The sequence below is a fragment of the Macaca thibetana genome, chromosome 16, assembly GCF_024542745.1.
Source record: "Macaca thibetana thibetana isolate TM-01 chromosome 16, ASM2454274v1, whole genome shotgun sequence".
In the NCBI taxonomy this organism is placed as follows: Eukaryota; Metazoa; Chordata; class Mammalia; order Primates; family Cercopithecidae; genus Macaca; species Macaca thibetana.
This window is the reverse complement of record NC_065593.1, coordinates 48,513,818-48,536,327: the sequence shown is the minus strand read 5'-3', so window position 1 is coordinate 48,536,327 and position 22,510 is coordinate 48,513,818. Positions and strand designations below refer to the sequence as shown.

The following is a 22,510-nucleotide window of genomic DNA, read 5'->3' as shown; positions in this document are numbered from 1 at the left end:
GTCTTTCTGCCTTCAGAGCCTGAGCTCTTTTTCACAATTTAACTTAATTTAAATAAAAAATCTTTCTGAGATAGGGTCTTGCTCTGTTGCCCAGGCTGGAACACAGTGGCATGATCATAGTTCACTGCAGCCTTGACCTCCTGGGCTCCAGCGATCCTCCTACCTCAGCCTCCCAAGTAGCTGGGACTACAGGTGTGCCCCACCACATCCAGCTAATTTTCGTATTTTTTTGTAGAGATGGAGGTTCCCTATGTTGCCCAGGCTGGTCTCTTACTCTTGGCCTCAACTGACCCTCCCTCCTTTGCCTTTTATAGTATTGGGATTACAGATGTGAGCCACAGCGCCCAGGCAGTCCGAGCTCTTACCCACCATCTCCTCAGGGACAAAAATGAGTGACGTGTTGATACAGAAGGTACTTCTGAACCAGGACCTCTGAAACTGTGCTTTCCAAAAAATCCCCTTGGAAGTGCTTCCAAAGGTAGATGCTGATTCAGCAGGCTTGGGGTTGGGCCCAAGAATCTGAATTTCTAGTGGGCTCCCAGTGATGCTGATGTTGCGGCCCAGGGATGCTCTTTGAACAGCAGGATCTAGAACGCATTTCTGTTGGCCTTGTAAGGCCTCATGGTTTGTGTGCCCTGCGATCGAAGGGCAGGGACTAGGATGTCCCCTCCCCGCAGTAATCCCATCCACGCCTCCTGGGTTGGCCCCAGCTGCCTCAGCACCATCCTGACCAGCCTGGCCGACCAAGTCTCTCTAGCAGCCCTGCAGGGCGTCCTTGGTTGCTTGCCCCAGCATTTCCTCCTGCCAGTTGGCTGGTGGGTGATGGGCCGACTGTGACAGCTTAGCCAGAGTTCCCGTCCAGAAATGTCTTGAGCTCAGCCAAGGTAAAATCTGCCCCGCTGTCAGAAATCAAGTGCCTGCCGGGCCTCCGGGCATGACTAATTGAGGCGGAAGAAATACTGTAACTGCTGACGTTTCAGATGGAGCTGGGGGTTGCTTTGAGGAGGCAGCCTCCACAATCAAGCCCTTTCCTGGAAAGGCCCAACCAAATCAGCGTAATAGCTCCCAGTTCTCAAATACCTCCTGTGGGCCAGGCACTGGGCTAAGAGCTTCGTGTTGATATGTTTTGTCTAATCCTTTCAAGAACCCTGCAAGAGGCTGGGTGCGTTGGCTCACGCCTGTGATCCCAGCACTTTGGGAGGCCGAGGCAGGTGGATCACCTAAGGTCAGGAGTTTGAGACCAACCTGGCCAACATGGTGAAACCCCGTCTCTACTAAAAATACAAAAATTAGCTGGTGTGGTGGCGCACATCTGTAATCCCAGCTACTTGGGAGGCTGAGGCAGGAGAATCACCTGAACCCAAGAGGTGGAGGTTGCAGTGAGCTGAGATGGGGCTGTTGCACTTCAGCCTGGGCAACAGGAGTGAAACTCCGTCTCAAAAAAAAAAAAAAAAAAAAAGGAACCTTGCAAGAGAAGAGAGGAATGCTGGACACCAACCATTACATAATGGAGCCCATTTTGGAACTTGGGTCTGTCTTACTCCACAGACCATATGCTTGATCCTAGAGCAATGGTTTTTGAATTGTGCTCCATGGAACCCCGAGCGCTTCACAGGCTGCTGTGGGAGGGAGGGTGGTGGAAAAGGAAGTAGCACAGCAGGCTGGGCTCCAACCCTTCTCTGTCCTTCTCCCAACGTGGTTTTACTTTAATGTGATTGATGTATTGAGCTTCTGTGAAAGATTTCTTGGAAGAAATAATTTCAGGACCAAAAATGTTTGAAATCCATATCACACTGCCTCCCAAAACAAATGTGGATTATTGATCAGGGTTTCTTGCACACATTTCAAGGAAACGTCATTCCCTTTGGTGGACTTGCCAAGTGGCATGGCTCACGTAACCCTCTCTGAGCTCCTTTGCGATGTCAGGTCATCCCGTTCAGAGCTTCTGCAATGGGCTGTGAATTGTGTGAACTCCTTGGGAAGGAAGGTTCACTGCCAGGCAAGGTCTCCGCATTCTTTTTAAGAAGCACATCCATATGGATTAGAGTGACAATACCCTGGGATAGAGTGGCCTGAAGAGACCCCTCAGGGCCTTGTATTAATTAGGATATAGGTTCAGCTGTTGTAACAGATGCCAAAGTGACAAGGCCCTTAGCTATGAGAGAAACCTATTCTTCTCTCACATGTAACAGTGCGAGCGTAAGTAAGCAAGGGTTGATGTTGTGTCTCCGTGGTGTTGGGGGCCTAGGTTCCTGCTATCTTGCGCTTCTGCCTTCTAAAACATGCGCTTTCTATTTTGTAGCTCAAGACGGCTGTTTCAGCTCCCGCCATCACATCTGCATCCCAGCCAGGCAGAGGGAGGGCACCCCAGTTTTTTTTGTTTTTTTTTTTTTGAGACAGAGCCTTGCTCTGTCACCCAGGCTGGAGTGCAGTGGCACGATCTTGGCTCACTGCAACCTCCACCTCCTGGGTTCAAGTGATTCTCCTGCCTCAGCCTCCAGAGTAGCTGGGATTACAGGTGTGCATCACCATGCCCAGCTAACTTTTAAATATTTTTAGTAGAGACGGGGTTTCAACATGTTGGCGGAGCTGGTCTCAAACTCCTGACCTCAAGCAATCTGCCCACCTCAGCCTCCCAAAGTGCTGGAATTTCAGGCGTGAGCCACCGCACCCAGTCCCCATTCTTTTTTTTTTTTTTGAGACAGAGTCTTGCTCTGTCAACCAGGCTGGAGTGCGGTGGCATGATCTCGGCTCACTACAACCTCCACCTCCCAGGTTCAAGTGATTCTCCTGTGTCAGCCTCCTGAGCAGCTGGGATTACAGGCGATACCACCACACATGGATAATTTTTGTATTTTTAGTAGAGATGGGGTTTCGCCATGTTGGCCAGGCTGGTCTCGAACTCCTGGCCTCAAGTGATCTGCTGGCCTCAGCCTCCCAAAGGCATGAGCCTCCAGACCCAGTCACCCATTCTTATTAAGGGCAATCTTTCTGCTCATCATCCATTGGCCAGACATAGTCATATAGCCATACCTAGCCATAAGGAGGGCTGGGAAATATGGTTTAACTGTGTGCTTGTGTGCCTAGCTATAACTGGGAGTCTTTGCAACTCACGGAAGGAGAGAATGGTTATCAGGAGGCGTTTATTAGTCTTTGCCATGGGTGGGGTTCCTCCATCAAAACTGCCCATGTGGGTGGCAGCGTGATAAGGGGCCTATGGTGGCAGTTGGGAAGTGTCCCCAGAGTTGGTGAATTCCAAGCCATGGGACTCTTTTTCCCAGTGGCCAGCCAAGAAGCTAGCAGTGCTTGACTTTAGAGAAGAAGAATCATGGTGGTGTTGGCGGAGAAATCAAACTCTGTAAAATATTTCAAGGAGGTTTATTCTGAGCCTCTATGAGTGATCACAGCCTGGAGAAAACACAAACCCAAGAAGCCTTGAGTAAGTGATCCTGAGACAGGTGACAACTCTACTTTATACATTTTAGGGAAGCACAAATTACCGGCAAAGTCATAAATTAATATATGGAGTTTATATGTTGGTTTGGCCCCAAAAAGGCGAGCTATCTTGAAGTAAGAGCTCACAGGTCATCGGTGGGTTCAGGGATTCTTTAATTTGCAGTGGGTTAAAGGAGTAAGGCTTTGTTCAAAAACCTGGAGTCAGTAGAGGCCAAGTGCAGTGGCTCATGCCTGTAATCCCAGGACTTTGGGAGGCTGATGTGAGAGGATCGCTTGAGCCCAGGAGTTTGAGACCAGACTGGGCAACAAGGTGAAACCTTGACTTTACAAAAAATTTAAAAATTAGTTGGGTGTTTGGCCAGGTGCAGTGGCTCATGCCTGTAATCCCAACCCTGTCTCTACTAAAAATACAAAATTATACAAAATTAGCTGGGCGCGATAGCACATGCCTATAATCCCAGATACTTGGGAGGCTGAGGCAGGAGAATCACTTGAACCCAGGAGGTGGAGGTTGCAGTGAGCTGAGATCACACTATTGCACTCCACCCGGGGCAACAGAAGCAAAACTCTGTCTCAAAAAAAAAAAAAAGAAAAACTAAAATAAATAAAAATAGAAAACTTGGATTCAGTGGAAAAGAATGTTTAAGATAAAGTAGTTTGCTAATCATCATGTGATCTGCCAATCATATCACGCCATGTGTCATATGATCTGCCAGAGTCACATCCTCTCATGCCTTACCTGATATGTCATGTGATACGTCAGAGCAAGACTCAATATGCTGGGTCAGGCCAGGCGCGGGGGCTCACACCTGTAATCCCAGCACTTCGGGAGGCCGAGGTGGGTGAATCACCTGAGGTTGGTTTCTACTAAAACTACAAAATTTAGCCGGGCGTGGTGGCGGGCTAGTCACTAGCTACTCGGGAGGCTGAGGCAGGAGAGTCACTTGAACCTGGGAGGCACAGGTTGCCGTGAGCCAAGATGGTGCCATTGCACTCCAGCTTGGGTTACATGAGAAAAACTCTGTCTCAAAAAACAACAAAACAAAACAAAAAAGCGCCGGGTCAGAGTGGCCTGCAGGGGTGCGTGATTTAACCCATGCCTGTCATGGCCATAGGTCCTGTTTATAATTTGATATCATATTGCCACTGAGTCCATTCTGTCTGTCTTCTGATCTCTATTTTAACATTAATGCTGGTCAATTGTGTCTGAACTGCAAAAGGGAGGGGTTACAATGAGGTGTGTCTGACCTCCCCTCCCATTATGGCTGGGAACTCAGCTTTTTTTTTTGAGACAGGGTCTCACTCTGTCGCCCAGGCTGGGGTGCAGTGGCGCGATCTTGGCTCACTGCAGCCTCAACTTTCCAGGCTCAAACGATTCTCCTGCCTCAGACTCTGCATAGCTGGGACTACAGGTGCACGCCATCACCCCGGCCAGTTTTTGTATTTTTTGTAGAGATGGTAGTTTCAACATGTTGCCCAGGTTGGTCTCGAACTCGTGAGCTCAAGTGATCCACTCACCTGGTCTTCCAAAGTACCAGCATTACAGGCCTGAGCCTCCACGCCCGATCTAATTTAATTTTTTAATTGACAAATAATTGTACATATTCATGGGGTACATAGTGATGTTTCAATACATATAACATATAGTGATCAGATCACGGTAATTAGCATATTCATAATCTCAAACATGTATCCTTGCTTTGTGGTGGGCTCATTCAGATTCCTTTTTTTTTTTTAAGGCATCTTTTATTTTATTATTTTATTATTTATTTATTTATAAGATGGAGTCTTGCATTATTGCCCAGGCTGGAGTGCAGCGGCACGATCTTTGCTCACTGCAAGCTCCACCTCCTGGGTTCACGCCATTCTCCTGCCTCAGCTTCCCGAGTGGCTGGGACTACAGGCGCCTGCCACCACGCCCGGCTAATTTTTTTTTCTGTATTTTCAGTAGAGACAGGGTTTCACCGTGTTAGCCAGGATGGTCTCGATCTTCTGACCTCGTGATCCACCCGCCTCAGCCTCCCAAAGTGCTGGGATTACAGGCGTGAGCCACCACGCCCGGCTCAGATTCTTGCTGTCTGTATCAATTAAGGACTGCCTGGGCTCACCCTGGAGGTTTTTCCTCTGATCACCTCATAAGCAAGGCTATTCTATTTAAGGTCCTTTTGGTTCTGAGGAGCTATTTGAGCTGTCCCACACAGAAGGATTATCGCGAGGGTGCAGAAGACGATCATGGGAGACCCAAGGGCTGGACATGAAGGACAGCCAGACCTCAAGGAAGCTGGAAAACTGTTGGGAACCAGGTCCCCTCCCCCAGTTCTCACCTCCTTTTCATTAATTCATCATATGTTTATTGAAGCCAGATGTATGTAAGGTCTGCCTTTGCCTTTCTGTGGATCAGAAGTCTTCTGCAGACAGCTCAAGATGGTTTCAGTTCTTTTTTTTTCTTTTTTTCTCACAGACCCTGTTCATCTTCAATGTTTTCAGTTCCTAAGTCTCCATGATCTTTCAACTCAGCTCTCCTGCCGCCAGCTTCTCAGTTTCCCAGTTTCACCCTGTGTGTGGGGGGGTGGGTGTGATCTGATTGGCTCAGGCTGCACAAGCTGTAGATTGTAGGCTTCCAAGAGATGAGCTACTTTTGAATCATGTGACTACCTATGTCCAATCAGTCTGAGGAAGCACAGGGTTATGTGGGAGACTGTGATGGGTGTAGTCAACTCAGCAGGGCCTATGGGTGGGGGGCAGACATCCTTGGGATGGGGATGGAGCATCCTAAAACTGTACAAGGTTTTTATGTACAATGTCTGGTACAAGGATATTATTTAAAATATAATGTCACGCCTGAAATTTTAGTTAGCAGGGCTCCATACAACATTGATGTTTCAGGAGCATCACAAATTGTAGACTAGGCGGGTATGGTGGCTCATGTTTGTAATCCCAGCATTTTGGGAGGCCAAGGTGGGTGGATCACCTGAGGTCAGGAGTTCAAGACCAGCCTGGCCAACATGGTAAAACTCCTGTCTCTATTAAAAACACAAAATTAGCCGGGCATGGTGGCATGTACCTGTAATCCCAGAGAATCTGGAGGGTGAGGCAGGAGAATCGTTTGATCCCAGGAGGCAGAGGTTGCAGTAGCCGAGATCTCACCATTGCACTCCAGCCGGGGCGACAAGAACAAAACTCCATCTCAAAAAAGAAGAAAAGAAAAGAAAAGAAAGAAAAGAAGAAACGAAAAGAAAGAGAGATTGAGAGGAAGGAAGGAAGGAAGGAAGGAAGGAAGGAAGGAAGGAAGGAAAGAAAGAGGGAAGGAATTAAGGAATTCTAGATTAAAAGGACTGGTTCTAGTACGCCCTGGGTAGGTGGCAATAGCTTTAATTGCATCACTGATGCTCAGCTTTGAGGAACCTGGGTAAACTCTGGCCTCATAAAGAACTGGATGGAGACAAACAATACAGGCAGTGGAGCAGCCGTGCCCCAGCTGAAGGCTCTTCTTTTTCATTCCCCAAGGCCTGAGTGGTTGGCAGAATTGTTGCACCTCCCTGGGCATGTGGACAGATTGGAGGATTCTGGCCAATCAAACCCTTTACTCAGCTCTGCTTCCAGAAAGTAAAAGGCATGTCTCTTGGTTTTGTTTGTTTTGTGACAATGTCTTGCTCTGTTGCCCAGGCTGGAATGCAGTGGCGCAATCATGGCTTACTGCAGCTTTGATCTCCTGGGATCAGGCGATCCTCCTGCCCCGGCCTCACAAGTAGCTGGGACTACAGGTGCATGCCACCATGCCCAGCTAATTTTTGCATTTTTTTAGTAGACTTGGGGGGTGTCACTGTGTTGCCCAAGCTGGTATTGAACTCCTGGATTCAAGCGATGTTTCTGCCTCAGCCTCCCAAAGTGCTTCTTGTCTTTTGAGAGTACTGGTTCATTGGCTGGATTCAGATGTCAAGTGGACATTGTAGTTGACTTTTCAACATATATTTTACCTTACAGCCTTGCACAATAGGAATGGGATCTTGGGTTCCTAGATAACCCTACCCCCCAGCTGGTGTTTGGTCTAGGTGGAAGCTGTTTAGCATCTAGGGCTCCCTAGTCCAGAGGTGGCAGGGGGCCCAGGTTGGCCCTGCCATCTTGAAGCACATGTGTTCATTCAGTGGTTGGGGAGATGTGTGCCTGTCTTGCTTCCGCGAGCCAGGGCTAGTCACCACTGTCAGCCATCCCATCACTACAAGGTGCCTAGCCTTACAATGAAGCCCGCACTGAAAGTGGCAGAGAAGAAAGACTGAAAGAGCTTAGTCTTGGTCATTGAGCCACATTCCCCATCAACCCTGATGTTAGGCCTTTGCTCACCCAACTCCCATTCCCCATTCCTAGCGGAGCCATGATCCCCAGTTCCTGGGGGAAGTAGACTGGTTTGCACCAATCTGGCACGCCCTGGCCCTGTAATAGTCGGGGCCACATCAGACTGAAGGGAAGATCTTGCATTCCACTAGTCGGGGCCACATCAGACTGAAGGGAAGATCTTGCATTCCACTCTTGGTGCGAGGTTTCTCCTTTTGAACCCGACAAGGAAGCCCTCTTCAGACCAGGAGGCAGTCACACTTAGGACAACGCCCTGATGACACAAGGATCATCCATGTTCCACGCTTGCTGCCCTGCTGCCGGGCTCTCGGACGCGTGGTCTAACACAAGTCCTTCGTGTTGGCTTCACTTCCTCAGAAAAGAAATTGAGGAATCCAGAGACACCTTCCTGTGTCCAGGATGTCCCAGGTTTGGGAATGCTGTCTATGGGCTTGGATTCCCAGAGGAGGTAGCTGGTTCCTCCACAAGTGGCTTTTGTGTCACCTGCCATTGGAGATGGGGGAGGACGCTGTCCTTGTCAGAACCACACTGCACATTCTCAGCACAGTCTTGACACCACTGGCTGCAGAATCCTTGTTATTCAGCTCATTTGGCAGGCAGACGCTGAACACCCACGAGATACCAGGTGCCAGGCCCTGCGCTAGGGAGGTTCTGGGGGCGAGATGAATGCACCACCATCCCTGAGCTCCAACCTCCAGACAGTAGTCCTTCTGATTGAGATTGTAACCAATGACTGGTAGGTGGCCTAAGTCACCTTCCCAGAGGGCTGTTGCTTTAAGATCTCAGAGACAGTGGATAGAGGAAAGGTCACTGTCTTTGAGTGGAACCGACCTGGTTTCATACAGTTACATTATTTCTTTTTATTTTTTGTTTGGTGAGACAGGATGATCTGCCCTGTGTCAGCCTCTCAAAGTGTTGGGATTACAGGCATGAGCCACCACGCCTGGCCTAGTTACATGATTTCTAGTCTCAGTTTCCCCACTGAGGAAATGGGACTAATATGAGTGCTCACCTCCTAGGGTTGTCCTGCAGTAACAAATATGAAACGCCCAGCACTCTCCCATTACCACTCAGCAAATGCCAGCTTCCCTTCGCCTTCCTCCCATGCTCCCAAATGCTCCCCTGCAGGCTTTGTGCTTGGCTGTGCCCAGGAGTGATCCCACTGTAAGTCACCCCCTCCCTCCAGCGTGCATTTTGGCCTCACCCATCACTCTGTGGCCGCTCTCAGCCAGAGCTGAGTAGATATGGCTCCTGGCTTCACTGTCCTGGAGTAATAAAAGCCAGGCGTGCCAGGAGGGCAGTCTGTTGGGCCTATTTGGGACCTGCAGCAGATTCTGCATGGCATTGCCCTTGAGCCAGTCCTTCCCCTGGCAGGCCAGCTGTACTTGGCACTTCTGAGGCCTGAAGCAGAGCTTGGCCTCACCCTCGCTGGCCTGAGTAGGGCGTTAGGCTTCGAGGCTGTACCCCTCCCTGGGATCTGCTGACTCATTGGAGAGAATCAGCTTAGGAGTTAGAGGCAGCAGCTCCTTTCATTTCTGACTCTTCTTGAGTCAGAATAGATGAAAGCTTTGTGTCAGTTAAGAGGTGCCATTGCAGGGATCATTGGGAACTCCAAGAATGAGTCCAAGGATCATCCAGGTGTCAGAGCTGAGGCACGTGACACAGGGCCTGGCTTCTCTGCAGAGCAGCACTAGTTTGGATCAGACCGCTTGTTTTTGCTTTGAAGCAGAGAACTTGGAGCAACGGGCCAGGAAGATGCATTCCCAGGAATCTCACCCTTTGCAGTCTTAGCTGAGGTGGCAAGAGACATGTCAGTATCTGTTTGGGCTTCACAACTGCAGAGTGTGGCTTCTGTCCCGGGCACTCATTTCAGACGCCTGGAGGTTTGGGGAAAGCTCTCGCTGTGCGGGGCCCAGGAAGTAGGCTGATTGAAACCAGACCTTTCTCCGAGCCTCAAAGCAACTGTCTTAAACACTGGCCTGCTCAGGTTCCCAGTGGAAGCTGTATTCAGTTGACTCTGAGACTTACCTGAGAGCACCTGTTTAGCATCTGCAGCTGTCCTGCTTTGTTTCGTAAAATGACCCTATCCTGGACTTCAGAATATGTAGTGGTACCCGTAAAACAGGCAGCTATACTTCGTGGTCATTCTTTGCTCAACAAATCCTCCATTGAACACATACTCTGTGCTTAAATATGATAGATAAAGGCTGACCTTACTTTTGAGGTCTTATGATCTTACAGGAAAGGCACATGTGAAGATGTATATAAAATCCAAGTAAATTGTCACAAGTGTGCCAAACACCAGGAGAAAGAAGCACAGGGTGTGATGGGAATGCAACAGGGAATCAGAGAAGCTTTCTCGAGGAAGTGACTCCTGAGCTGAGGCTGGATGGGTGAGGAAGGGTCAGCTCCTGAACAGGGAAGGGGAAGAAATTTTGAGACACAGGCAGCACCAAGGTCCTGAGGCAGACAACTGTGTGGTGATTCCCAGAACAAGAAAGCAGGGGAGAGAAGGAGGTGTTGAGTCGGGGCCAGACCACCACACACGGGGAAGGATTTGTGTTTCTATGTAACAGAGAGCTAAATCCAGGGACTTAAGGAGGAGCCCTCCAGCATGTCATCAGGGACCGAGGCTCCATCTAGTTCTCCACTTCAACATCCTTAGGGTGTGGCTCTTGTCCTTATACTCACAAGATGGCTGCTGGAACTCCAGCCATCATGTCTGCATTCTAGGCAGGAAGAAGAAGGGCAAAGATAAGAGGGACAAGCAGTCAAATTTGACCTCTTTCAAAAGGCTCCAATAGAACCTTCAGCTGATATCATGAGCCAGCCTGTGTCACATGGTAATCCTTGACATCCAGGGAATGAGGTTTATTAGATGGCTACATTGCTGGTTGCTACAGAATCAATTTTTTTTTGAGACAGAATCTCACTGTGTCATTCAGGCTGAGTGCAGTGGCCCAATCACAGCTCCCTGCAGCCTCGACCTCCTGGGCTCAAGGGATCCTCCTGCCTCAGCCTCCTGAGTTGCTGTGAATATAGGCATGCACAGCCATGCCCAGTTAATTGTTTTATTTTATTGTATTTTTTGTAGAGACAGGGTCTCCCTATGTTGCCCAGGCTGGTCTTGAACTCCTGACCTCAAGTGATCCTCCAGCCTCGGCTTCTGGAAGTGCTGGGATTACGGGCATGAACCACTGTGCTCAATCCAAAATCAATGTTCTATTAGTAAAGAAGAGAAGGGAATGGCGGAAGGGGTGTGACCTTTGTTCTGAGTGCAACTGGGAAGCCACAGAATGGCCTAAGCAAGGGGATGACGTGGAACAGGGAAAACAACTTCAGGTTGTCCCAACCGGGCCACGGTAACACACATCTGTGGCACGGATATTCCTTTCCTAGGGCTGCCAGAACAAATTACCACAATTTTGGTAGCTGAAAACAACAGAAATTTATTCACTTGCAGTTCTGGAGGCCAGAAGTCTGAAATCAAGGTGTCAGCAGGACCACGCTCCCTCTCGAGGCCCCTGGAAAGGATCTTTGCTTGTCTTGTCCTAGCTTCTGGATCTCCTGGAAATCCTTGGTGTGCTTGATTTGTAGACAGCGTCACTCCAATCTCTGCCTTCACTGCGACAGGGATCCTCCCTATATCTCCTCTGTGTCTCTGTATCCACATCTCCCTCTTCGTTTACAAAAAGACACCGGTCATTGGATTTAGGGCCCACCCTAATCCGGTCTGCCTTCATCTTGACTCGATTCATCTGTAAAGACTATTTCCAAATAAGGTCACATTCATAGGTACCAGAGGTGCACACTTGAACATATCATTTTGGGTGACATGGTTGAAACCCACTACAGCATGCAAAAGGATGGAAGGGCTATCTGGTGCTGGCTGTGTTAAGGTGGGCCACTCGTTTTCCCCTCACCCACAGATCATAAGATAGCCCAGGATTTAGGGAGGCAAGTTTATTTCCCCAATTTTAACACATTGCAAAGCACTGGTCCCCCCACCCCACCTCCAGCAAACACTTCCTAAGCACGGAGGAAGTGAGGGACCTTGAGCCATATAGGCACAGAGGTGACTTTGCCCATCCCTGCCCGTCAGAGGCTCGTAGTCCAGGGGCAAACAGATATTTAAATAATGGGCTGGGCTGGGCGTGGTGGTGCACACCTGTAATCCCAGTTACTCGGGAAGCTGAGGCATAAGAATCACCTGAACCCAGGAGGCAGAGGTTGCAGTGAGCTGAGATTGCGTCACTGCACTCCAGCCTGGGCAACAGAGTGAGAATCCATCTCAAATAAATAAATAAATAAATAAATAAATGATAATAATAATAAAAGATGGGCTGAATAGCATCTAAACTTGGTTTCCTTTCTTCAGGCAAAATTTTAAGCCAACTGATGTCTCTTAATATAAACCACTTTTTTGTTTGAATTCGGGGGAAGAGGGCGAGTTGTAGCTATGGCCATGGCAGGTGGTGCCAGGAGAACCATAACCAGCTGCAGAGTTGGGGTCCTGCAGACTATCAGATGTACAGTGTTGGGCAGGGCACCTTATATTTTTTTTGCTTGGAAGTGGTATAAAAACCGCTCACCAGTGAATCCAGGAAGCAGGCTGGGAGGTGGCCATCGGACTCTTCCTTTGTGTAGCTCTCTCTGCACAGATTGCTATGCAGGGAGCTTTGTTTTTTTGATGGGTGATTTTTTTTTTTAATGGAGATGGGATCTCCAGCAGAGATGGGTGGAGATAGGAGAGACAGAAACTGAGGAAAAAGATGAAGCATTAGGTCTCCTGGAGGGTGGGGAAAGAGGCAGAAACAGAGGGAGCTGCTTTCACGAGGGAGGCCAAGAGCTCTGGGCAGAAGCAGTGGCTTCAGTGCCCGTAGGCAGAGCTGGAGAGCAGTGCATCCCCCTTTGGGTACCCTCCCGAGACTCCAGGGCTGACGGCTGTGGCAGCAATGGGAAGCAGCATCCTTGGCCCTCACCCCAGAGGCTGTGGCATCAGGGCAGCCCCCTACCAGGTGGCTTTATGAGTAAAACCAGGAATCCAACAAGAGTGGCCCCATGTGACTCTTGCAAATAGTACACATGAGTCACCCCTTGAGGACCCCCTGAAATAAGGGATGGTGGAGGCCACTTCCAGGGGGTGGAGGTCATTGGGGAGGTAGGGGTGGAAGGCCGATAAGAAGGCAGAGTTTGGCCAGGCGCGGTGGCTCATACCTGTAATCCCAGCACTTTGGGAGGCTGAGGTGGGTGGATCACCTGAGGTCAGGAGTTTGAGACCAGCCTGGCCAATATGGTAAAACCCCATCTCCACTAAAAATACAAAAATTAGCCAGGCATGGTGGCGTGCGCCTGTCATCCCAGCTACTTGGGAGGCTGAGGCATGAGAATCTCTTGAACTCAGGAGGTGGAGGTTGCAGTGAGCCGAGGAAATGCCATTGCACTCCAGCTTGGGCGACAGAACGAGACTCTGTCTCAAAAATAAAAGAAGGCAGAGTTTAAGCTGAGTGTTGAATGACTAGGAATCTGCCAAAGGGAGAAGGCAAGGGCAGCCATTCCAGACAGGAGGACCAGCGTGGGCAGTGGCACGAGTGACCACTGATAGCTTGAGGCCATCAGGGGAGTCTGGTCTGCGGGGGTGGGTGCACAAGGATGCACGAGGTGGTGAGAGGAGAGAGAAAGAACTAGAGAGAGGCTGGGGCTGGCTCATGGTGGGATCTTGCACGCCAGCCTAAGAGCTTTGGTTTTTGTCTGGAGGACAGTGTCTTGAGGGAGCCCTGGATAGCCTGTGAACAGAGAGAGGTGTTTTTGATTGGTTTGACTGCCCCGCTGAGGATGGGTGGAGGCATGGGCTGTCTGGAGGCAGGAAGGGAGGGCAGTGGCAGAGGGAATAGCCCCTGACACCAACCAACCATGCTTTATCTGCTCCTCTTCCCCCGGCCTGCCCTGACCCCAGGTCCCCAGAGTGTGTCACTTGTCGTAAGAGCAGAGTGCCTTCTGGCAGGTGAGGATGGCAGGAACCCCTTGTCCCCACTCATGCTGGGCCCAGGGCAAGGGCCAGCTGGGCAGCTGGCAGCCTGGCAGGGAGAATGTCATTTGCTCTGCTGTGTCTGCCACCACCACCACTGGGCAGCCTGATTAATGACCGAGGGCTCCTCACCGGTCCGCAGCCCTATCTCTGTGGCAGTGGCTGCCGAGGGAACCTGCCTGCCCTGCCTGCCTTCCTTCTGCGGCTGGTGCTCTTGGGCGGGCTCCAGGAAGTGCTTCCACATCGCCCCTCTCTGGCTTTTAAGTCTTTCCGCCAACCATTTCTCTGGCCTCCTTTAAACCCTGGCCCAAGTGCTCCTCTGCAGGAGAGCCTTGCAGAATGAACCCCCAGCCCACAGCGTTCTGGCTTCTTTATTTTATCTCCATCAGGCACACAGCAAAGGCTCAGAGGTATGCCTGGAAGGAATCCTTGATGCTTCTCTCGCCTTCCCACCCCCGTGGTGATGCTGTGTGGGCTCTGGGTTCTGTATCAGCTCTGCTTGAGGGTCTATGCTCCTGTGTTTATACAAGTCCCATTCCAGACTGGCAACTCCCCAGGATCAAGAGGCAGCCTCCTCCTTTAGACTGGTGCCTTCTAAGGTCCAGATTTTTCTTTTTTTTTTTTTTTTTTTGAGATAGAGTCTCACTCTGTCGCCCAGGCTGGACTGCAGTGGTGCGATCTCGGCTCACTGCAAGCTCCGCCTCCCCAGTTCAAGTGATTCTTGTGCTTCAGCCTCCCGAGTAGCTGGGATTACAGGCGTGTGCCACCAGGCCAGGCTAATGTTTGTATATTTAGTAAAGACAAGGTTTCACCATGTTGGCCAGGCTGGTCTCCAACTCCTGACCTCCAGTGATCTGCCCGTCTTGGCCTTCCAAAGTGCTGGGATTACAGGCGTGAGTCACCATGTGCAGCTCAGATTTTTCTTTTCCATTACATAGGGTATTCTTCCAGGGCAGGGACTATGACTCTCCCTTGGCCTGGGAGTTCCCTGAAAACAAGGGCCCGGTTTGGGGCCATCCTGTCTGTTCCTCCCTCATGCCCCAAGCCAAGCTCAGCCTTGGTCATGGTCTGAAGGGATTCAGGGGCTGCCAGCCTCCTGGCTTGTCTGGGATCAGGAGGGTTGAGCATGAGTGCAGCAGGTGTGGATGTGACTGTGGCCAGGCCTGCTGGGGTACTCCTAGGGGCCAGCTAGTGAGCTGTCTGGGGCCAGGGGGGAACCCAGGGGGTCCTAGGCCTAAACCAGCCCTCGGGGCCACAGGTCCAGCGCCCTGGGAGGGTGGTGACTTCCTGTACCCGGAAGTCTGAGTGGGGAAGGACAGAGGGTGATTCCTGGAATGCTGACTACTCACGCCTCCTGTGGGCTTTATCTTTGGTGCTGGCAGGAGGACAACCACAGTTATTATGTGTCCCGTCTCTATGGCCCCAGTGAGCCCCGCAGCCGGCAACTGTGGGTAGATGTGGCCGAGGCCAACCGGAGCCAAGTGAAGATCCACACAATACTCTCCAACACCCACCGGCAGGCTTCGGTGAGTGCCCCAGTCCCTAGCCGTGCTTCTCTGGGCTGGGAGGCCGGGGGCCAACCCACCCTGCCTGGTCAGTGGGCGTGGCTGTGGCCTGAGGTCTGTGACCTGGGAGGTACCTTCCAGGGATTCCCATGGGACTTTGCCAGAGTTGGGGTGCCCAGTAGTGGCCCTGGGCATGCCTGCTCCCCACTCTGTCCAAACAAGCATGAGGCAGTGTGGGTGCCCAGGGCATGCTGACCTTCTCCCATCCCCTGCAGAGGGTGGTCTTGTCCTTTGATTTCCCTTTCTACGGACATCTTCTGCGGCAGATCACCATAGCAACTGGAGGTAAGGCCACATCGTGGGGCCCCGGGGAGGGGCCCTCCCAGGGGTGGCAAACTGGAGACAGGGTTGTGTAGATGACATGGGAGGAATGCACGTTTGGTTCTAACAGGAGCCTGATTCTCAGGAGTGGGGGTCAGTGGACGTCAGAGCATCCCGCTTGCATCAACTGACCTGCTCATGTGCGTGTGTGTGTGCGTCTCCTCGGGCCAGCACGAGTCAGTGTGGACAGCCCTGTGTCCCGGAGTCGCTGAATAAGAGGGAGAGGGAGACCCCTCTGAGAGCTTGGGCTCCTGGGGCCAGGCTCCCTATTGATAGGAGGCTTCTGTCTTTAATCCCTGCACTTCAGTTCCATATCCCACTTCCCCAGGGATGGGAAAAGCTGCGAGTCCCCTCCTCTTCCTGCCCCCTCACCCTAGAGTCTGTGTCCCGCTGAAGGAACAGGGAGGACCCTGTCTAGGGCCCTTCGGCTCCATACACACCAGACCCAGAGCCCGCCAGATGGGGATGGGCGACAGAGATCTCAGGCTCACTTCCAACTCCGCCCGCGCTGCCCTTGTTGCCCTTGGGGAAAAGGCCCCCAGAGCGGCCCCTCTGGGCCATTTCTGGTGACTCCTCTGCACCTCTCCCACCCTAGGCTTCATCTTCATGGGGGATGTGATCCATCGGATGCTCACAGCTACTCAGTATGTGGCGCCCCTGATGGCCAACTTCAACCCTGGCTACTCCGACAACTCCACAGTTGTGTACTTTGACAATGGTGAGACCGGATCTCAGAATTTAAGTCACCCAGCTCCAGGGATCCCTTGTCCAGCCCTCTAGAGGAGCACAGGGCCTAGAGAGGGCAAGAGTCCCGCAGTCCCACAGCAAGGCGGCCACCTACCTTTCTCTGCTCAGTTTTCTCACCTGTCAGATGGGGACAAAAATGCCTGCCATCCAGAAGAATCTGATGAGATAACAAAACGACAGTGCTTGGCTCTTAGTCGAGGTAGAATAAATGTTAGGGGCCTTTGTTGTTTCTTACTTTCACCAGGATGTTCCTTGAACCCCATCTGAAACCAGAAGAACAGACACTCCTCCTTCTTTTATCTCAAGGAGTCAGAATAGACTCCCAAGGAGGAAAGGGGAAGAGATGATCAAGTACAGGATCTTCTGGCTCCTCTGCTGCTCCGAAGCCAGGCTGCTTTAGTGAGCTGCCCAGCTCCCGCCTCCTTAAATTTGCAAACTTCCCCATCATCCCAACCTGTGGCCATCACCCTCCGGCTGGCATTTCTGTAGGGCCCTGCTCCTTGCATGATCTCCTGTCCAGCCGGGTCTCTGTTCTTCTCCCTAGGGACAGTCTTTGTGGTTCAGTGGGACCATGTCTATCTCCAAGGCTGGGAAGACAGGGGCAGTTTCACCTTCCAGGCAGCTCTGCACCGTGACGGCCGCATTGTCTTCGGCTATAAAGAGGTGAGTAGGCCCAGCTGCAGAGATAGCTGGGTCTTGGAGCCTTTCTTCATTCAGTAAATATTTAGAGAATTCACGATGTGCCAGGCATGGGACTTGCTGCTGGGAATACAGCAGTTAACAAGATGGTTGCAGGTCCTACCCTTTTGGAGCTGTAAGTCTGGTTGCAGAGATGGACAATAATTACAGGGACAAATGTAGAATCACCACTGTGACAAGCACTCCCAAGTAGAGGTGCCTGGTGCTAGCTGAGCCTTTCACACACCTCTTAACCTTGACAGAGGCCAGGGGAGGCTTTGCTGAGGAAAAGAGTTGAAATCTGAAGGATAAATATGAGTTCAGGAAGCAAAGAGGAGAATGAAGTATGTTCCAGGAGAGAAAACAGCACATGCAAAGGTCCTGAGGCAGGACAGAGCATGGCTGGCACAAAGCACTGAAAGAAGGCAGCATGGGCCAGGCACGGCAGCTCATGCCTGTAATCCCAGCACTTTGGGAGGCTGAGGCAGGTGGATCATCTGAGCTCAGGAGTTCAAGACCAGCCTGGCCAACATGATGAAACCCCGTCTGTACTAAAATTACAAAAATTTAGCCAGGCATGGTGGCAGGCACTTGTAATCTCAGCTACTCAGGAGGCTGAGGCAGGAGAATCGCTTGAACCCAGGAGTTGGAGGTTGCAGTGAGCCGAGATCGTGCCACTGCACTCCAGCCTGGGCAACAGAGTGAGACTCTGTCTCAAAAAAAAAAAAAAAAAAAAAAAAAAAGAAGGCAGCATGGTGAGCCAGTGTGGTGGCTCATTACTATAATCCCAGTGCTTAGGGAGACTGAGGTGGGAGGATTGGTTTAACCCAGAAATTCCAGACCAGCCTGGGGAACATAGCGAGACACCCACCTCTATTTAAAAAAAAAAAAAAAATAGCCGGGCGCGTTGACTCACGCCTGTAATCCCAGCACTTTGGGAGGCTGAGGTGGGAGGATTGGTTTAACCCAGCAATTCAAGACCAGCCTGGGGAACATAGCGAGACACCCACCTCTATTTAAAAAAAAAAAAAATAGCTGGGCGCGTTGACTCACGCCTATAATCCCAGCACTTTGGGAGGCTGAGGCTGGCGGATCAGGAGATCGAGACCATGCTGGCTAACATGGTGAAACTCCATCTCTACTAAAAATACAAAAAATTAGCCGGGCGTGGTGGCAGGTGCCTGTAGTCCCAGCTACTCAGGAGGCTGAGGCAGGAGAATGGCTTGAACCCGGGAGGCGGAGCTTGCAGTGAGCTGTGATCGTGCCACTGCTCTCCAGCCTGGATGACAGAGTGAGACTCCATCTCAAAAACAAACAAACAAACAAACAAACAAAAAAAAAACAGAAGAAGAAGCAGCATGGCTGGAAGGGAGTGAGGGGCAGGGGATGGGGCAAGGGAACCACAGATTTGCCCTTGAGAAATGTCACTCTAGCTTCAGAGTGGAGAACAGGTTGTTGGGGGCTTAGAAAGAATACTGGGAAGTAATTTAGGAGAAAGGTGACAGCAGTTTAGAATAGGATGGGGGGGAATGGAAAGAAACGGACAGATTTGAGAGCCACTTAGCAGGTTAAGCAACAGAATTTGCAGGTGCATTATCTAGATGGGTAAGGGAAGAAATGAAAGAAAGGGAAGGGAAAAGGGTGAGCCCCAGGTTTTTGGCCTGCACAGAGTGCCATTCACCGAGACCAAGGAAAGAAGAAAATGTGCTTGGGGGGGGGGTGTGGAGAGGACTTGGAATTTGGGTGGGGTCCAACTGGGCTCCCATTGTTTTGGAGTCCTCCAGGAGGTGGTGCCATCCAGAAAGATGGGTCTGGAGCTCACAGGGGAGGGCTGGGTGGGCCCCAGAGCGTTTGGGAGGTGGACGGAGCCTCTTCTCCCTGCCGCAGATCCCTATGTCTGTCCCGGAAATCAGCTCCTCCCAGCATCCTGTCAAAACCGGCCTATCGGACGCCTTCATGATTCTCAATCCATCCCCGGATGTGCCAGGTGAGTCTCCAGGGACCCCGCAGAGGCCTTGATGGGGGTAGGACTCCGTTCAGACTGAACCTGAGCTGCTCGGGGGATGGCAGTGGCAGGGAGTAGACAAGGGGCAAAGAGCTGACAGGGAAACCAAAGAGGAAAAGAGGCCCAGTGACTTCCAGCTTTTCTTTGTTATAGCAGAGGGACCATCTTCTCCAGCAAAATCTCCAATGGGAGGCACTGCTCTGGTTGTTGAGGGGAAAGGGAGCCACAGCCCTTCCACTCAGCCCCTGTTCCATGTAGAAAACCTCCAAAGATGCCCTAGTAGAGATTTTGAGTCCTCCCAGAACACAACCATCGTGGCCTTCCCACTCCAGGTGATAAAAGGAGCATCATAGGATGCCAGGAGACAGGAATCCAGCCTCGGTCACGCCGTTACCTCCCTGTCCTTCAGCAAACCACATCATCTTTCTAGCCTCAGTTGCCTCATCTACAAAATGGGGGAGTAGCTGAAGCAGTGCTTCTCCCTCCCAGGCCATCTTCCAGTGCTGACATTTTTGGAGATCATAGCTCCTTCTCCCCTGCCCCTGCTGTCGACCCCCACTGCATGCTTACAAGGGTCTTGGATTTGTACTCCTGGGGAGGTGGCAGGCATCCCATCCACTGCTGCTCCTTCTAGACCCTTGACTCAGAGACTGTTTAACCTGACCTCTTCTGCTGTGCCATATGCACAAGTTCTGCCATGTAGGACCCCGGGAGGTCTGGGGAGGAGCCTTTGTCTGCCCTTCCCACTCCACCTGGGCCTTGATGGGGCCTGGGGGCATACTCAACTCCACTCTCGCCATGCCGGGCTGGATGGAAGGACACCCTTGGGAGCCACCAAGTCACCTTCCTGTAGAGGGGCAAGGTACCGCCGTTCTGTGAAATCAGGGCTTCCCGGGGGAGACATCGTTGCCTATTTCTGTTCAATTCCAGTACTCGTGTTCTGAGTTCCTACCTACACACTGGGCCACTATGTTCCAGGCGCTGTTGAGATACAGGGAAGAGGAAGGGCATCTGCCCTTGAGGCATTCAGCACCTGAGCACAGCCTTTTTTTTTTGGAAACAAAGTCTTGCTCTGTCATTCGGGATGAATGCAGTAGTGCAATTTCAACTCACTGCAGCCTCCACCTCCCAGGTTCAAGTTATCCTCCCACCTCAGCCTCCCAAATAGCTGGGGCCATAGGCACATGCCACCATGCCTGACTAATTTTGTTATTTTTTGTAGAGACAGGGTCTTGATATGTTTCCCAGGCTTGTCTCAAACTCCTGAACTCACACGATCCTCCCATCTTGGCCTCCCAAAGTGCTGGGATTACAGACATGAGCCACCCTGCCCAGCCAAGCCTCTGTCTTTAACAGAAATTTGAGGGTTGGGGAATAATGGGGCCTTTAATTAATTAATTTTTAATCTGAAGGAAAGGACCAGGGCTTAGTTAAAAGGCTTTACCCAATACCTTCTGTATGCAAAGTTCAGCGGAGTGTTAGGGGCTCAGCTCTGGAACTGGAAGCCTGAGCTGGAGTCCACACTTTCCACAAACATCTGACCTCTGGTGAGTCACTTAAGCAATCTGCATTTATTTCTTTATCTGTAAAATGGGGATAAGAGTGATACTTTGCCCCTACAGCTGCTGCAAATATGCAGGCGATAGTGTATGTAAAGTGTTGGGCCCAATGTCTGGCACATCAGGCTGTGAGTCCTGTATAAGAATATCTTACTGTGGTAAACTTTATAACTCAGTATTTATTTTCTTTTTCTTTTTTTTTTTTTTTGAGACGGAGTCTCGCTCTGTCGCCCAGGCTGGAGTGCAGTGGCTGTATCTCAGCTCACTGCAAGCTCTACCTCCCAGGTTCACACCATTCTCCTGCCTCAGCCTCCCAAGTAGCTGGGACTACAGGCGCCCGCCACCTCGCCCAGCTAGTTTTTTGTATTTTTTAGTAGAGACGGGGTTTCACCGTGTTAGCCAGGACGGTCTCGATCTCCTGACCTCGTGATCCACCCGTCTCGGCCTCCCAAAGTGCTGGGATTACAGGCTTGAGCCACCACGCCCGGCCAATAACTCAGTATTTTATAATCCAACAGGACACCTGGTTCTGTAGCAAACAGTGCAGGACTCGGAACAAGCGGAGTCCTCATACTGTGTTGCAGGTCAGATGCTGCCACCACAGTAATTTCATACTTTCATGCAGCTTTTGTGACTAGGGACAAAAAGTCGCATGTGGTAGTGGCACAGAGTTTCCATACCTTTACTTGTTTGCACATCCCTCTTTGAGATTTTTGCCATTTCTGTGAATTACTATTCTATTTTTTGAGATGGAGTCTCGCTCTGTTGCCCAGGCAGTGCAGTGGCGCGATCTTGGCTTACTACAACCTTTGCCTCCTGGGTTCAAGTGATTCTCCTGCTTCAGCCTCTTGAGTAGCTGGGTTTACGGGCGCCTGCTACCATGCCTGGCTAATTTTTGTATTTTTAGTAAAGATGGGGTTTCACCATGTCGTCCAGGCTGGTCTCGAACTCCTGACCTCAGGTGATCTGCCTGCCTCGGTCTCCCAAAGTGCTGGGATTACAGGAGTCAGCCACCATGCCCAGCCATGAATTACTATCCATTATTATTATTATTATTATTATTAGAGACAGGGTCTCAGGCTGGAGTGCAGTATCCCTCATAGTAGCTCACTGCAGCCTCAAACACTTGGGCTCAAGCCATCCTCCCATCTCAGCCTCCCAAGAAATTGGGGCCACAGGCACATGCCACCATGCCCGGCTAATCTTTACATTTTGTTTGTAGAGATGGACAGGGTCTTCCTATGTTGCCTGGGGTGGTCTCAGACTCCTGGGCTCAAGCTAACCTCCCCTGCAAGCCTCCCGATGTGCTGGGATTTCTGGCCTGGGTCACTGTGCCCAGCCTATTTACTAATGCATTTCTTTATCTTCATTTATAAAATTATATTTTTTTCATGAATAAATGTGTCTAGTCTAAAATGCAAAAGATATAAAAGGATGTACAGAGATTAGATTTTTCACCTGCCCCTGAACTCTGTCTCTGTTTCCTGTCTCTCATTTCCCCTCCCTGGAGGCAAAGGGAGGGGAAACCAGGGTTCTGGGTTATCTCCAGAGCTGCAAGCCTTCAGGTAAGTGTGTGTGTGTGTGTGTGTGTGTGTGTGTGTGTATTTGATAGTATATGATGTCTGTGGTTCTGCACTTGAACAGAGTACATCCTGCCTGCTGTTCTGTCTCAGCACATAGTGAGCTGCTTCATTCTTCTCCTTAATGGCTGCGTGATAGTCCATTCCATGGATGGACTTTAATTTAACCTGTCCCCTGGGGGTAGACTTTTCAGTTGTTTTTAATCTTGGGCTATAAC

General features: G+C 50.8%; 2 protein-coding genes and 1 pseudogene across 3 annotated transcripts in view; 2 read left to right on the top strand and 1 right to left on the bottom strand.

Moving 5' to 3' along the window:
* Positions 1-22,510, top strand: part of RPL23 (ribosomal protein L23) — a 355,976-nt gene that overhangs the window by 47,855 nt on the left and 285,611 nt on the right. The window lies entirely within an intron of this gene.
* Positions 1-22,510, bottom strand: part of LOC126938301 (uncharacterized) — a 147,416-nt pseudogene that overhangs the window by 45,943 nt on the left and 78,963 nt on the right. The gene's annotated exons all lie outside the window — the stretch shown is intronic.
* Positions 1-22,510, top strand: part of PLXDC1 (plexin domain containing 1) — an 87,302-nt gene that overhangs the window by 29,534 nt on the left and 35,258 nt on the right. The window contains exons 3-7 of the mRNA XM_050762711.1: positions 15,220-15,363; positions 15,618-15,687; positions 16,319-16,441; positions 17,015-17,133; positions 19,036-19,135. Coding sequence (XP_050618668.1) covers positions 15,220-15,363; positions 15,618-15,687; positions 16,319-16,441; positions 17,015-17,133; positions 19,036-19,135 — 556 coding nt within the window. The remainder of the gene's footprint in view (positions 1-15,219; positions 15,364-15,617; positions 15,688-16,318; positions 16,442-17,014; positions 17,134-19,035; positions 19,136-22,510) is intronic.